Source organism: Denticeps clupeoides, chromosome 10 (assembly GCF_900700375.1).
Source record: "Denticeps clupeoides chromosome 10, fDenClu1.1, whole genome shotgun sequence".
In the NCBI taxonomy this organism is placed as follows: Eukaryota; Metazoa; Chordata; class Actinopteri; order Clupeiformes; family Denticipitidae; genus Denticeps; species Denticeps clupeoides.
Window position 1 is genome coordinate 255,656 of NC_041716.1, and position 15,982 is coordinate 271,637.

At 49.1% G+C, this 15,982-nt stretch overlaps 1 protein-coding gene across 2 annotated transcripts; it reads right to left on the minus strand.

The window, feature by feature from the left end:
- Positions 1-602: 602 nt before the first annotated feature.
- On the minus strand, positions 603-11,355 carry znf217 (zinc finger protein 217). 2 transcript variants are annotated; one of them, XM_028993723.1, is made up of 6 exons: positions 11,230-11,355; positions 5,604-6,977; positions 4,936-5,061; positions 3,129-4,193; positions 2,091-2,217; positions 603-1,966 (listed from the first exon to the last, which is right to left on the minus strand). In XM_028993723.1, exons 2-5 carry the CDS (start codon positions 6,868-6,870, stop codon positions 2,102-2,104), a joined length of 2,574 nt encoding a protein of 857 aa, XP_028849556.1. In that variant the 5' UTR covers positions 6,871-6,977; positions 11,230-11,355; the 3' UTR covers positions 603-1,966; positions 2,091-2,101. The 2 variants fall into 2 exon arrangements, with proteins under 2 accessions (XP_028849556.1, XP_028849557.1); XM_028993724.1 differs by lacking the exon at positions 11,230-11,355 and having other exon boundaries at positions 5,604-8,168.
- Between the last annotated feature and the right edge of the window lie 4,627 nt (positions 11,356-15,982).

The window sequence follows — 15,982 nt, forward strand, 5'->3', positions numbered from 1 at the left end:
TTTTTATTGTATGTTATTTCCATTTACCAGACGCCCTTATCCAAAGGGACTTACAATCAGTAGTTCCAGGGACAGTCCCCCCCTGGAGACACTCAAGGTTAAGTGTCCTGCTCAGGGACACGATGGTAGTAAGTGGGGTTTGAACCTGGGTCTTCTGGTTCATAGACGAGTGTGTTACCCACTAGGCTACTACCACCACATATGTAATATATTACTGCAATTAATTTTTAAAAAAGGAAGCGTAGTAAAACAAGGTTTGATTTGCCCTGTTGTTCATAATCATTTAAACATAAACAATGTATTTGTATAATATTCAGGTAGTTATGAATTTATGCTGAAGTTGCTGTTAGTTCATTCAGTTTTCAAATCACTGTTGAGTAAAATTATTCCTGACGAACATTTGATCATAATAATACATTAGAAATGCAAATAGAGCCTTTTTAGCCTGTTTATTACAGAGTGGTGATGACGTTATTTTATATAAATCTATAAACTGCCCATTTTTATTTAAAATATATTCCACTTTATGACTGTGCCATGTGAGCTTGAAGCGGATCTCTGGGAACCAGTGAAACCCACCCAAGAACCACACGAGACCAGGCTGCAAAACTGTACTTTATATTTACACAAGAATACAGTGACATTTTCAAGAACAGCAGTTGAAACGCACGAGTGTCCATTCACCAAAAACATCTCATGCTGGAGTGATAAATAAGGAACAGTCATGTCGTGTACCCTGACAACCAAGAAACTGCAGACACGAAAGAAATTCTCTCCTTTCTCCACGCAAAACAACTTTATTTCTGTGGGGGAAGGAACACGGGGGACAGGGACAACGTCAGCGTGGAACTCTTCAGCGAACTTTCACCTCAAATGCAGGGGAGAAAAAAAAAAAAAAAAAAAAAACCTCAAAGTGCAGAAGTACACAAATAAAGAGGATGTGAAGCAGGGGGCTCAGGTCCAGGTCAGTAGGCGAAGGGGGGCGTGCACCTCTCATTAATACAGTTATATAGAGCAAAAAGGAAGTAACCTGATGAGGTCTCACACACACACACACACACACACACACACTTACACACACCGATTCAGAAAAATCTCATTGGAAAAAGTACACAAATCACAGATATAAAAAATAAAATAAATAGTGACATACTTTGACCTTTGCAAAAATGACAATAATAAAAAAAAAACATTGGAAACAGTAGAGCGGAGCAGTAAACAAAGTTGTAAATACTACAGTGTTGAAAGTGCTGATCCAGAATCAGCCCCTTGGCCGATTTTCAGAAGATCAGGACCTGAGAAACACACACCGGCCCAGAAGAGGGCGCCACAGACTCCCATCATGCAAACGTAAAGTACCACACACTTCACAAGTAGGTCCCACCGTACCTGAGGGTCTTCGTACTTCGTACACACACACACACACACACACACACACACACACACACGCACACACGCCTTGTGTCTCCACGACTCGTATAAACGCGGATTGGTCCAAATGAAGGAGGAGGGGGGCGAAGGTGCGGAGAGGCACGTCCAGTGTTGGTTTTATGAGGATGTGTCAGCATTCACAAGCTGAAAATATCCCTAATTAACGTTGGTCCGCAGTTAATACACACACAAAAAAATGAAAAAATAAAAATAAAATAATAATAATAATAATAATTCACAAAAATGGAGGCAAATAAACGTTGCTCATTAAGAGCAGAAATCTCCAAAAATGAAGACAAGACGCTGCAACATCTTTCAGCAGCAGAAACCAAAAATTCCAGGAAAACTGACTAATAACCAGGCTTGGCATTCAAACACACACTCTCTCACACACACACACACACTCATTAAACAGCAATTACTACTTCTCAAGTAGTGTTTCACACACACACACACACACACACACACACACACACACGTCACAGCTTGTACTGGATGCTTTCTTCCAGGTGAGGTTATCAGCAGATGTTGCCACCTGGAGGGAGAAGAGGACATGGACACTAGGGCTTTATAACAAGATGGAAGTTTAGCATGAAAATGAAGAAGGTCCTGCTGGACGAATGTGGGCGTGGGTGAGTTTTGATTGGTTGCATACGGACCGCGTGAAGCATTAGGAGCTTTTCTCGGACGCGCTGCAGCGGTTGGACTCGGGCTTGAGGGGGCGTGGCTGCTCCGCCCGGTGCAGCAGGCCACTGGAGTACTGGGGATACAGCAGGTGTCTGTTCACTGTGGAGGGAGAGAGAAGTTCAGGGTTCTACCCGTGGCGGGGTGGCGCCCTCTACCTGCAGAGTGGGACATTTTAAATGCTGAATGTGTTGAGATCAGAGTACAACTCAAAACAGGATGTGGTGTTAGTAGCCTAGCGGGTAACACACTCGCCTATGAACCAGAAGACCCGGGTTCGAACCCCACTTACTACAGTGGTGGCCTAGCGGTGGGCAGTGGTGGCCTAGCGGTTAAGGAAGCGGCCCCGTAATCAGAAGGTTGCTGGTTCGAATCCCGATCCGCCAAGGTGCCACTGAGGTGTTACTGAGCAAAGCACCGTCCCCACACACTGCTCCCCGGGCACCTCTCATGGCTGCCCACTGCTCACTCAGGGTGATGGTTAAATGTAGAGGACAAATTTCACTGTGTGCACCGTGTGCTGTGTTGCTGTGTATCACATGTGACAATCACTTCACTTTTCCTTATTATCGTGTCCCTGAGCAAGACACTTAACCCCGAGTGTCTCCAGGGTGGGACTGTCCCTGTAACTACTGATTGTAAGTCGCTCTAGATAAGGGCGTCTGGTAAATGCTGTAATGTAGGAAGTGAAGTAAAAATGAAAACCAGCGAGAAGGTGAGGAGCTACCAGCTCATTTCCAGAGAGAACATGGCTGCTGAGAACACCATTGGAGTTTTACCCGAAGCCCCAGTGTCTGTGTAAACATCTCTGGTGTATTAACGGTTCCTTTTACTCTGAAATTGCTGCGAAATTAGTTAGAGATCAGATGAAAATGTGCTTTAAAACACGCAGTACCAGCTGTCCCCCCACGGAGGCCACGTGACTTCATTTGTAAAGGTGTTTAACGCTGTCTGGTGGCTAAAGGCAGAGCGAAACGGGAAATGTGAGACGTGTCGCTGTACACGTGTAGTACCTGCGGAGTGGGCGGAGCCAGAAGCCTGCCCCGCCCCGGAGGACGTGCTGTGGCAGAGGGACGCCAGGTCGCTGGGCTGGTAGGACCTCAGCAGGTTGATGACGCTCCAGTCGGGCTCCAGACTGCTGACGGTCACGGACGGGGTCACCGACGGGGTCACAGGGGCCGGCAGGAGCGGTCTGACGCCACCGCGCCCGGATAGCAGCAGACGGGTGTAGTCCTCGGACCGCCTGGAAGGGGGCGGGTCCACAACTTCATGTTTCGGACGCTTGTTTGAAGGCTCAGAAAAGCCCCTCTGCACCAGTCCAGCAAAGCGGTTGGACAGGCGGAGCCTTGCGGCATCGGACGACCACACCCCTCCATTCTCAGCGACGCCCCTCGAAGGCGCGGCACCGTCGCGGCTGGCCACCGTCCCCGGCTTGCGGTGTGGATCGGGAGTGACCGCGGTGACCCCGGCTCCGGGTTTCGGGGGCTGCGTTGGAGCTGGAGGGGGTGATCTGGTCCTCCGCGGCAGCTTGCGGTTCGGGTTGGGCAGGGGAGCCACGTCTTTCCCGTCCAGCGCCGGGGGACAGCCGGTGTGCCGCCTGTTCTTCAGGAGCCGCGGGGCCCGTCTGGGCGGCTCCAGCTTCTCCCGGTGGACCAGGCGCTGGTGGATGAGCAGCACCTCTGGGTAGAGCGTGCAGAAGGAGCAGGAGGAGCAGGAGCTGACCGGCAGCTCGGAGGAGGCGGGCAGAGACACGGACACCTTCACCGAGAGGTCCAGAGGCCCCTCCCACACCTCCTCCTGCAGGCTGACGGGCAGGGGACGTACCAGGCAGGCGCCGGCCGCCGCCGACTTCACCAGTACCAGCGGGCTGGCAGGTTCTGGAGCGGTCGAGGTTAAGGCAGCAGGGCTCGGGGGACGGTCCTGCTCCTTCAGGCTGAAAGGAGACGGAGCAGAGGACACGGGGATGCTGGGAATCTCGGTGTAGGGCTTGTCTTTGTGGCGGCGGTCCAGGTGATAGCGAAGAGACGTCTTCTGGGCAGCAGCGTAGTCACAGTATTCACATTTATATGGCTTCTCACCTGCAGAACAAAGCCGGCAGCATTACTACACGTTCCTCGAAGACGGAACCAGGCAAATCCGCATCATTCTGCAGGTTCAGCGAGCCGGGGAGGCGGAGTTATACCCTTAAATAAATCAATGGAAGATCACGGCAAGCACAGGAATCTTTTGAAAAATGTGACTTTGTGAGATGATTTAACATTAATACGAGTTCCCCAGCCTGTCTGTGAAATGGCGGTCGGTGTAAAGAGTGTTTTGGTCGTTCTGCTTCACCGTTCAGAGAGCGGCAGCTCAGACCTGGAATTTGTCCCCTTATGACGTCATTAGGGGAAAGGTCACCTCCCGTTTCTCATGCTTGTTCCACCCAGAGAATTTCCCGCCCCGCCCCTGAAACATGATCTCCACCGACCGTCATGGCGTCATCATAGTCGCTCGGTTATTGGATGTAAAAATGAGCACAATTTTATTTTTTGTCCCTTTGTTGTGTAATTCTGCAGAATTTTGGAAATGGACTTCAGATACAGTATTAGGGCACCAACAAGACCGAAATAAAAGTTAAAAATGAATAATAAGCAGCTGGGTCAAAGTTGAGGTCCACAGGGTCCCATAAAAACACTTGCGTTGCCAGATTTTGCTGTTTGGCATTCGTAAGCGGACGTTAAAATCTGGGTGGATTTGGACTTCAACACTCTGGTCTGTGATTCTCTGAGGACCTGATGATGTTCCATTTAAAAGCTGGACCTGGTGAAACCAGCAGCTCACCTGTGTGCGTCCTGAGGTGGATGTTGAGGTAGTAGTTGGAGCGGAAGGTCTTGCCGCAGTAGGTGCACTGTCGCGACGGAGCCAGGGTCTTCAGCTTGGCCTTGCCGTAGGCGTCCTCGCTTTTATCTTTGTGGAGAAAAGGGCAGAGAGCGGGGAACAGATTACGCCGGGCGGCTCACTATCAGCGCTGCTCAGGAGAAACGGCCCTCAGATAACCTGCATCAGGACAGTCCAACATGGGACACGTCCTACACAAATCTAGTCATTAGAAAGCACATATTTAAGGGTGTAAATGCTAAACATGCTAAAATAAAACGTCTGGCCGGACGTTCAACTTCACGTATTTCTAAATCACACTTGACGCGGTTGTAAAAGAAGTGATTGTCACATGTGATACACAGCAGCACAGCACACGGTGCACACAGTGAAATGTGTCCTCTGTATTTACCCTTGGTGAGCAGTGGGCACCATGACAGGCGCCCGGCGAGCAGTGTGTGGGGACGGTGCTTTGCTCAGTGGTATCTCGGCGGATCGAGATTCGAACCGGCAACCTTCCGATTACGGGGCCGCTTCTTTAACCGCTAGGCCACCGCTGCCCCGCCACCTCGGGTACTAATAACGAGTGAGGAGAACCGCGGAGTAATATGGACGATTGAAGAGCACGGTACCTGACGTAAACGCCTCATTCACGGCCCCTTCTTCTGAGCCCTCCTCTGATAGGTCGTCTGCCTTGTCCAGCGCCGGGTTGGGGGCCTTCCCGTCCACAGAGGGGGTGGGGCTTTCGTCTCCGGCGCGGTCCCGCTTGTGGACGCGCGAGTGCAGCACCAGCTGGTGGTAGGTCCGGAAGGTCTTGCCACAGTCGAAGCAGTGTGTGGGCTTGTCCTTCCTCAGGAGACTCTTCTGGTTGGGCTCCGGGGACGGCGTCTCGGCCTCGGCGGCTTTGGGCTTGGGCTCGCCGTCTTTCCCGGACTTGTCGACGCCCCAGATCCCGCCCAGCTCCTCCTTGTCCGAGCAGAAGTCCTCGTTGTCGGACGTGGAGTCCAGGCTGAGCTCCTTGGCCACGTTGGGACCGGCGGCGATCTTGCCCTTGGTGGCCAGCTGCCAGGCCTGGTACGTGTTGAAGGGGTCCAGCTGGCGGATGCCGCGGCCAGGACCCCGCCCCACGGCGCCACCTTCAGCCGACGCGGGGCGCAGACGGAACAGCCGCAGGAACGAGTCCTGGGAGGGCGGAGTCTCTGCCGCGTGGGCCGCGGGACGCCCCTCCGGTTCCTCTGGGGGTTCCGGATCTCGGCAGTGGACCTTGCCGTGCTCCAGCAGAGCCTGCACGTCTCTGAAGAAGAAGCCGCAGACCATGCAGATCCTGTAGGCCGTGGACACGGGCGTGGCGGGGCCGTCCTGCGCCACCTCGTTGATGGTGGCGGGGCTGTCCGTGTCCTGCTGCGCTCGAACCCGGGCCTTCCCCCCGTGCGTTCTCATGTGGTTCTTGAGGAACCAGGGTTCTTTGAAGCGGCGGCCGCACAGCGAGCAGCTGTAGATGAAACAGTCTTTGTGGCGCTTGACGTGGATCTCCATCTCGGCCGCGTCCGCCACCACCTGTCCACACGCCACGCAGCTGGGCGTCCCGTCCGGGCCGGGCGGGGCGCAGGGCTTGGGGCGCGCCCGCTCGCCGGCGGGACGGAACTCCGCCTCCACGCGCAGCACCGCCGGCTCGAACAGGGTGGTGGGGTGCTGGGACAGGACGTGCGGCCCCAGGTCCTCCTGGTGCTGGAAGGTCTGCTCGCAGAACATGCAGTCCACCGGCGGGGCGGGGCCGGCCTTCTGTCCCAGGCTGGAGCCGGAGCCGGCGCCGGGCATGTTGGCGCCGCTGCTGCTGACCAGGTCCTGGCCCAGCCCATCGGGGCTCTCCACGAACGGGATGAGGGGGTGGGTGGGCATTTCTCCACAAACTTTAAAAAAAACACTCGCGCCCTAAATCACCATGGAAACCATGGAAGGCGGTGGACGGGCGGGGCTCTGATCCGGGGAGTCTCGACACGCACAACCTGTAGCGACACACACGCACAAAAACACACAATGAGAAGGCGAGGTGTGACGAGAATGATGGAATGTGAAAGTGTTCCAACCACCGAGGAACCACCAGGAGGTGACGGAGTCAGGGGGTTCCTTCTGGATTTCTCGCGTAAAGAACCGACAAAACGACACACAAATTAGAACCAAGACGGAAATTCCATCCGCAATAAGAATATAAATTACTATTAAAATACGGGCTGGGCTGGACCGGCCACATTCTTCACCGAAGACCGGTAGCCTTCATCATCAATTCATTAGCACGTACAAACCAGCGCTTTTCATATTCCAGACAGGACTACTACTCAGCCATCAGAACAACTCCGGGTTCCGTGTCTTCCTCGGGGGATTAGAACCTGGGAGAGTTCTGGTTCTTTCACGGTGTAATAAAGTTCCGCTCGGTAACGAGTAGCAGCTCAGAACTAAAAACACTTCCTTCAATTTCCTGCCAATAACCACAGTTTAATTTCGGACACAATTTACTGGCTTTTATCAGTTTCCTGTCTTTCCAGATGAAATATTGGATCTGTGATCCAGCAACATTCACAACATTAAATCTACGTCTGTTAAAACCACCACTACTACAGGAGTAAAACCAGTAGTGCTGGTTCTACTAGTACAACGTTCATCACTTCTTTTATCTACACCCGAGCGGCCCGATTTAATACCGGTACACGGCCGAAATTTACACCACATTTACCCACAGCCTGTTTTAATACTGATACACGATCAAAAATGATACCACATTTACTCACACGTGTCCGAGCGGCCTGCTTTAATACAGGTACATGATCAAAAATTTACACCACATTTACTCAAAGCCTGTTTTAATACTGATACACGGGCAAAAAATAGACCACATTTAATCAAAAGCGCCCAAGCACCCTGTTTTAATATAGATACACGATCAAAAACTACACCACATTTACTCACAGCCTGTTTTAATACTGATACACGATCAAAAATTACACCACATTTACTCACACGCGTCCGAGCGACGTGTTTTAATACTGATACGCAGGCAAAATTTACACTACATTTACCCACAGCCTGTTTTAATACAGATACACGGGCGAAATTTACACCATATTTAATCAAACCCGCCTGAGCGACCTGTTTTAATACTGATACACGATCAAAAATTACACCACATTTACTCACACGCACTCGAGCGGCCTGTTTTAATTAGGGCTGCACAATTCGGGGAAAAAGACATATTGCAATTATTGAGATCAATATTGCGATATGCGATTGCGATATGATAAAGGGCACTTGCTTGTATATCCATGAAAAGTCGCATACAAATTACTAATAGTGAAATGTTTAATTTCAAAGTGAAACATACAAACTACTTATAACAACTTGAAATGCCCAGTGCTTTCAAAATACAATATTCTACAAAATTAAATAATCACAAAAACGCTTTACATTACTGTCGAACGAGAAGCCCTGGTAAGGCTAAACATTTGTTTTGATTATATTTGGCTAGTGCTGCACGATTAATCTAATCGCAATCGTAATCGCGATGTCAGTCTGTGCGATTACATGAACGCAAAAAGCTGCGATTTAAATGATTAGTACATGCCAACATATCCGATCCATTCTCTCATCCTCAAAGTTTGCGAGCTGACTGAAGTCTCACTTCAGTCGGATGTGACGTGTTTGGTCACATGACTTTCGATTTGGAGACATATGGGTAGACGCCGCATGATGCGCTGCATCGTACGTCAACGTCGCCACCATATTGCGATAGGCTCTGTTGTGGCGTGAAGCATGTACATGTCGATGGAGAGAAGTGTATAAAAATGCCTCACTCTTGTGCTGCTTGGGGCTGTACAGACCGCTGTACGCTCCAAACCAGATCCCGGGGGATTACATTTCATAGGTAAGGCTGGACAATTGTTTTGAATATATTTGGCCATTATAAAATCCCATTTTATAAGTCTTAACCTTAGCTAAGCTAGGCTAAGATAACGAAGCTATGCATTCCTGTGTTCAAGTCAGCCTCCAAACAACGTTTTGGCTAAACGTAGGCATTAACTATTTAGACTGTTCTTAGCTGTTTAGTTAACTTTTCTCAAACTTTGAAGGTTTCCTAAAGAAATTCACCTCAGCTTACAAATCTTAACCTTAGCTAAGCTAGCAAAGCTATGCATCCCTGTGTTAAAGTCAGCCTCCAAACAACATTTTGGTTAAACGTAAGAACTAAAATTCCGGATTTTATAATGGCCAAATATAATCAAAACAGTTGTTTAGCCTTACCAGGGTTTGTGATTTATTTAATTTTGTAGAATATTGCATTTTGAAAGCACTGGGCATTTCAGGTTGTTATAAGTAGTTTGTATGTTTCACTCTGAAAATAAACATTTCACTATTAGTATGCGACTTTTCATTGATATACAAGCAAGTGTCCTTTATCATATCGCAATCGCATATCGCAATATTGATCTCAATAATCGCAATATGTCTTTTTCCCCCAAATCGTGCAGCCCTTTATTTGGCCATTATAAAATCCCGTATTATAGTTCTTACGTTTAACCAAAACGTTGTTTGGAGGCTGACTTGAACACAGGAATGCATAGCTTCGCTAGCTTAGCCTAGCTTAGCTAAGGTTAAGACTTAAAACGGGATTTTATAATGGCCAAATATATTCAAAACAATTGTCCAGCCTTACCTATGAAATGTAATCCCCCGGGATCTGGTTTGGAGCGTACAGCGGTTTGTACAGCCCCAAGCAGCACAAGAGTGAGGCATTTTTATGCACGTCTCTCCAGAGACATGTATATGCTTCACGCCACAACAGAGCCTATCGCAATATGGCGGCGACGTTGACGTACGATACAGCTCGTCATGCGCCGTCTACCCATATGTCTTCGAATCGAAAGTCATTTGACCAAACACGTCACATCCGACTGAAGTGAAATTTAAGTCAGCTCGCAAACTTTGAGAGAATGAGAGAATGGATCGGATATGTTGGCATGTACTAATCATTTAAATCGCAGCTTTTTGCGTTCATGTAATCGCACAGACTGACATCGCGATTACGATTAGATTATTCGTGCAACACTAGTTTTAATACAGAAACACGATCAAAAATTACACCACATTTACTCACACGCATCCAAGCATTGGATGTGATTGTTACATGTGATACACAGCAGCACAGCACACGGTACACACAGTGAAATTTGTCCTCTGCATTTAACCATCACCCTGAGTGGGCAGTGGGCACCATGACAGGAGCCCGGGGAGCAGTGTGTGGGGACGGTGCTTTGCTCAGTGGCACCTCAGTGGTACCTTGGCAGATCAGGATTCAAACCGGCAACCTTCTGATTACAGGGCCGCTTCCTTAACCGCTAGGCCACCACTGCCCTGGTGGCCTAATACAGGTACACAATCAAAAATTACACCACATTTACTCAAAGGTGCCTGAGTGGCCTGTTTTAATACAGGTACATGGGCGAAGTTTACACCACATTTACTCACACGCGCCTGAGGGACCTGGTTTAATACAGATACACAGACTAAATTTACAACTGTGTACAGGATTTACACCCCATTTACTTACACATGCCTGAGCAGCCTAATGTAAATACAGATACACAGAATAAATGTACAACTGTGTACAGGATTTACACCACATTTACTCACACGAACCTGAGCGGCCTGTTTTAATAGATATACGGCTGGTTTTTACACCATATTTACACACAAGCAGAGAAATAATGAAACGTGGTTCACTTTAAACTGACAGAGTAAAAGTTTACACCACTTCCTAATCATGGTTCAAGTTACACAAGTGGTGAAACAAGACGAGGGTTCGAATAAAAGATCTCGGCGTGGGGGGACAGGGGAGAATGGAAGGAGGACATGCTAATGAAGTCTGCAGACATCTTTGTTCCTCGCAGATCGCCACTTTGACTTCATGCCCCGAGTTACTAGCAGCGGGGCAGAAAAAGCAGAAGGAAAAGCCGCAAAGCGCAGCCGGCGGAGCAGGCGGAGCTCCGACCTTTTATTTCCTGACACGTGTTTAAAAGCAAGAAAGTTCTACTGTAAAAAAACAACAACAAAAGCCCAGACTCGGCCACAGCGGCCGTTATAACGTGTTAAAACGCATTATAAGCTCCACGACAGCATCCCCCGAAGCGCGGCGCCTCCACCATTACTAGGAAGGTTGGCTTTCGCTCCGCGGCCGCGGCGGAGACGCTGGAGCTTTGCAACACTCACCCGGTCCCGGCGGTACCTGCTCTCCGCGGCCGGAGTAAAGTACGAGTAAAGTGCGAGTTAGCCCAGTTAGCCCAGTTAGCTCAACTTTAGCCAATTGTTGTGGCGCGCGCGCGCGCGCCCGCTTCTGCTGCAGCTGTTGCGCTCGGGGGCGCGCGCGCGCGCGGTCACGTGGGGACAACTTTTGTGGGTTTTTTGAATAAATTTGCCAGGAGTCGTCAATAAAGTCGCGGTGATCAACACTCCATTTCTTCCAAGATGCACTTTTTACTTCACTTTACAGTCAATCATAACCGAATAATAATAGTTATTAGCGAAAGTGGCGTTACGCGACAGTTTGAAGTCATGTGACGTTATGTTACTTTACGTAACGTTGGGCCAGTGGTGCCAGTGGTGGCCTAGCTGGTTTGGAAGCGGACCTGTAATCAGAAGGCTGCGGGTTCAAATCCTGAACCATCAAGGTGCCACTGAGGTCCATCCTGGTGATGGTTCAATACAGAGGAGACATTTCACTGTGTCACCGTGTGCTGTGCTCAATCATTTCACTGGTGTGGTGTTGCGGGAAAGGGGGGGCTGATAGTGATTACATTTACATTTAAGGCGTTTGGCAGACGTCCTTATCCAGAGTGACTTACAACGTGCTTCCATGTTACCATGGATGAAGAGGTCAGTTCTGGTTCACTAGGACCCCAACTATGAATACAATCTTTTATACACTCTGTTCTAGTTTCTATACAGAAGTCAGACAAGAAGAAGGTTACAAGTTCATCTAAATATTCTCTAAAGAGGAAGGTGTTGAGCTGCCGTGTGAAGGTGCTCAGTGACTGAGCTGGAAGTTCATTCCACCACCGAGGGGCCAAGACGGAGAAGAGTCTAGATGAGCGTCTTCCTTTTACCTTCAGAGATGGAGGGACCAGGCGAGCAGTACTGGAGGTGTTATATTGTTATATTCTGATGTGCTATGTTATATTGCTGTGTTAAATTATGTTGCGTTGTGTAATGTTGTGTTGTGTTATTATGCTGTGTTGTGTTATGTTGCTGTGTTATATTGTGTTGTGTTATCATGTGTTGTGTTATGTTGCTGTGTTATGCTGCGTTGTGTTATGTTGCTGTGTTATGTTGTGTTATGTTGTGTTGCTGTGTTATATTGTGTTGTGTTATGTTGCTGTGTTATATTGTGTTGTGTTATCATGTGTTGTGTTATGTTGCTGTGTTATGCTGCGTTGTGTTATGTTGCTGTGTTATGTTGTGTTATGTTGTGTTGCTGTGTTATATTGTGTTGTGTTATGTTGCTGTGTTATATTGTGTTGTGTTATCATGTGTTGTGTTATGTTGCTGTGTTATATTGTGTTGTGTTATGTTGCTGTGTTATATTGTGTTGTGTTATCATGTGTTGTGTTATGTTGCTGTGTTATGTTGTGTTATGTTGTGTTGCTGTGTTATATTGTGTTGTGTTATCATGTGCTGTGTTATGTTGTGTTATGTTGTGTTATGCTGCGTTGTGTTACACAGACTTGAAACAGCATGGTGGTTGGTGGTGCTGACTGTTGGAGATTGACTGATGCCTTCAGCATGCAGGTCCCCAGATAGCGGCACTTCCCACAATGCAGCGCTGGGACTGGGGGAGGGGCCGAGGGGCCCTGCTTCACAGCTTCATGCGAGGGTCGGACTTCAGGCCCGCAGCAGGTCACACTGTCTGTCTGATCAATCTGCGTTTACAAAGAAAACAGGGCAGCAGGAGAACTCTACTTGTATTGAGTGAAGATGAGTGACGGATGAACGTTGCGTAAACGCTCCTGTTGCGTTTTCAGAACGTTCAGCAGTTTGGAAGTGAAATTCCGTCTCGATGAACTGTGTTTCCTGTGGGAGTCTGCATGTGGGGTTGGGAAGGGCTGATCACCGGACCCTCCCCCACGAGAGACCCGCGGCCTGTCCTGGACCCATCATGTCTCGTCGCTCCAGATCAGCAGAACTCCTCGCTGGGAGATGATGGGCAAGGACACCTGAGTAAACGTCTCATCAACGCCGCTTCGTTAAGAACTGATCTGATGAACAAACTGCTGCTCATTAGCATAGATAAACGTCACCGTGGTGACAGAGCTGCTTCATTTACCGCTTCTCCATAAGGTCCCATGGTCGTCATGAATAATGGACCAATTGCATTTATTTTGTACACGAACACAAAATAATGAACCTGGCATGATGTTTTAATAATTGTTCAAGCCCAATATATGATAATTAAACGATAATGCTGTACTGCCATGCATCAAATGCGGCAAATTGGAAGCATTTTAAGATAAGATCAGATCAACCTTTATTAGTCCCATTGCATTGTCACGGCAGAAAGTGGATAGAACGAAGGGAAGAGCAGCAATAAAAAAATCTGTCTATCTATGTTTATCTACACAATATACAATGTTTTTTATTTTCTACACCGCACAGAGTGTAAAAGGCAGAATAATTACAGATAATACTGTACTGATGCAGTGTAATAAAGCTCTGAAATGGAGGACGTGACCCGGGCCTGCGTGTGGATTCTGGATCATATTTCGATTTTTATGGCTGAACCTGTCTACAGATCTGTCATGCTGAGACTCAGATGAAGGGAGGAGGAGGAGGAGGAGGAGGAGGAGGAAGAGGAGGCACCACAATCCCGCCTTTCAGGGAGACGCCGCGGCCCGGCGTCACGTTTTGTCAGCATTCATGGTGCCGTGAATAACGGCTGAAAGAGGCATCGCCGGCGAGAGAGACTCTCAGTTCCTGTCCCCAGCTGTCGGGCCGAGAGGAACAGTGAACAGAACCCGGCCAGAGCGCTGTCAACAGGCATCTGCCACCCGGCCACACACACACACACACACATACTCACAAACACACCACAAACACACACACACCACACACACACAGACGCACACACACTCACAAACACACACACACACACAGACGCACACACACACACCACACACACAGACGCACAAACACACACACACACAGACGCGCACACACGCACAAACAAACACACACAGACGCACACACACACACGCACAAACACACAGACGCACACCACGCACACACACACACACACACAGACGCAAACACACACACACAGACGCACACACACGCACAAAACACACACACACACAGACGCACACACAGACACACACACACAGACGCAAACACACACGCACACACACACACAGACGCAAACCACACACACACAGACGCACACACAAGCACAAAACACCACACACACACACAGACGCAAACACACACACACAGACGCACACACACGCACAAACACACACACACCAGACGCACACACACACACGCACCACACGCACAACACACGCACACACAACACACACGCACACACACACACAGACGCAAACACACACACACACAGACGCACACACACGCACAAACACACACACCAGCAGACGCACACACGCACACACAGCACAGACGCACACAACAGCACACACACAACGTACACACACACACACACACGCACAAAAACACCACCACACAGACGCACACACAGACGCACACACACACACGCACACACACGCACATACACACACATACACACACAGACGACACACACACACTCACAAACACACACACACACATACTCACACGCACATACACACACACGCAAAAACACACACACTCACACACACATACTCACACACACACACTCACAAACACACACACACACACTCACACACAACTCACACACACACACAAACACACACAAACACACACACACACACACACATACTCACAAACACACACACATACTCACACACACTCACAAACACACCACACACACACCACATACACACACTCACAAACACACACACACACATACTCACACACGCACACACGTGCCACAGCAGCTTGCACCGTCCCTGAGCAGGAGACTGGCTGCCTCCACTCGGAATATATTACAGGTGACAGCGGGGACACGAACAGCGGTGTGATCTGCGGAATCCTAAAACGCTGACACGCCGATGCGACGTGGGTCACCTGCCGCGGTCGGAACCACGACTACGCGCGATACGGCGAGCATGGACACATGGACACTGGTGGACTTTCAGCAGTCTGCCGCTTTAATGAGTTACGAATGGATAAAAATATCAAAGTTGAGGATACGATTGAGGCGAACCTGGGTCTTCTGGTTCATATTGAGTGTGTTACACACTAGGCTACTACCACCCCGTTATCTTGTGTGTTGTATTATTTAGTGTCTTTCTAGACGTGAGTGTGTCGCAGCATCAGGCTGCTGTTAATTATTCTCAAACGCGGATCTCAGAGGCCAAAATGCAGCGTCTGACAGGCAGCCATGATGAATAACTTCTACACACCAGCAATCGGGGGAAAATAAGGGCACAATCATGCAGGCCAATTTTAATGCCAAACCTGCACTAGAAGGCATTTAAGAAGCAGTCTGGGCTCCAAAGGATGGAGATGAGATGATGCCCCTGAAGTGAAGCTGAATGCGGGGCAGGTCGGAGGGGGCGGAGCTCGGCCCTATTGTCCTGCAAATCCGCCACTGACCCCCGAGCTCGCGCCCCAAACGCCACCCTTTCACATGGAAACAGCGGAGGGCTTCCACCTAACACACACTCATTGTGTGGGAGCAGCAGCAGCTCCCGACACACACACACACACACACCACCGCTTACAATGAAAACTTTCACTCTCCCAACTGAGTATAAATCAACTTTGTTATTGGCTTGCATAGTAAAGCGGTACG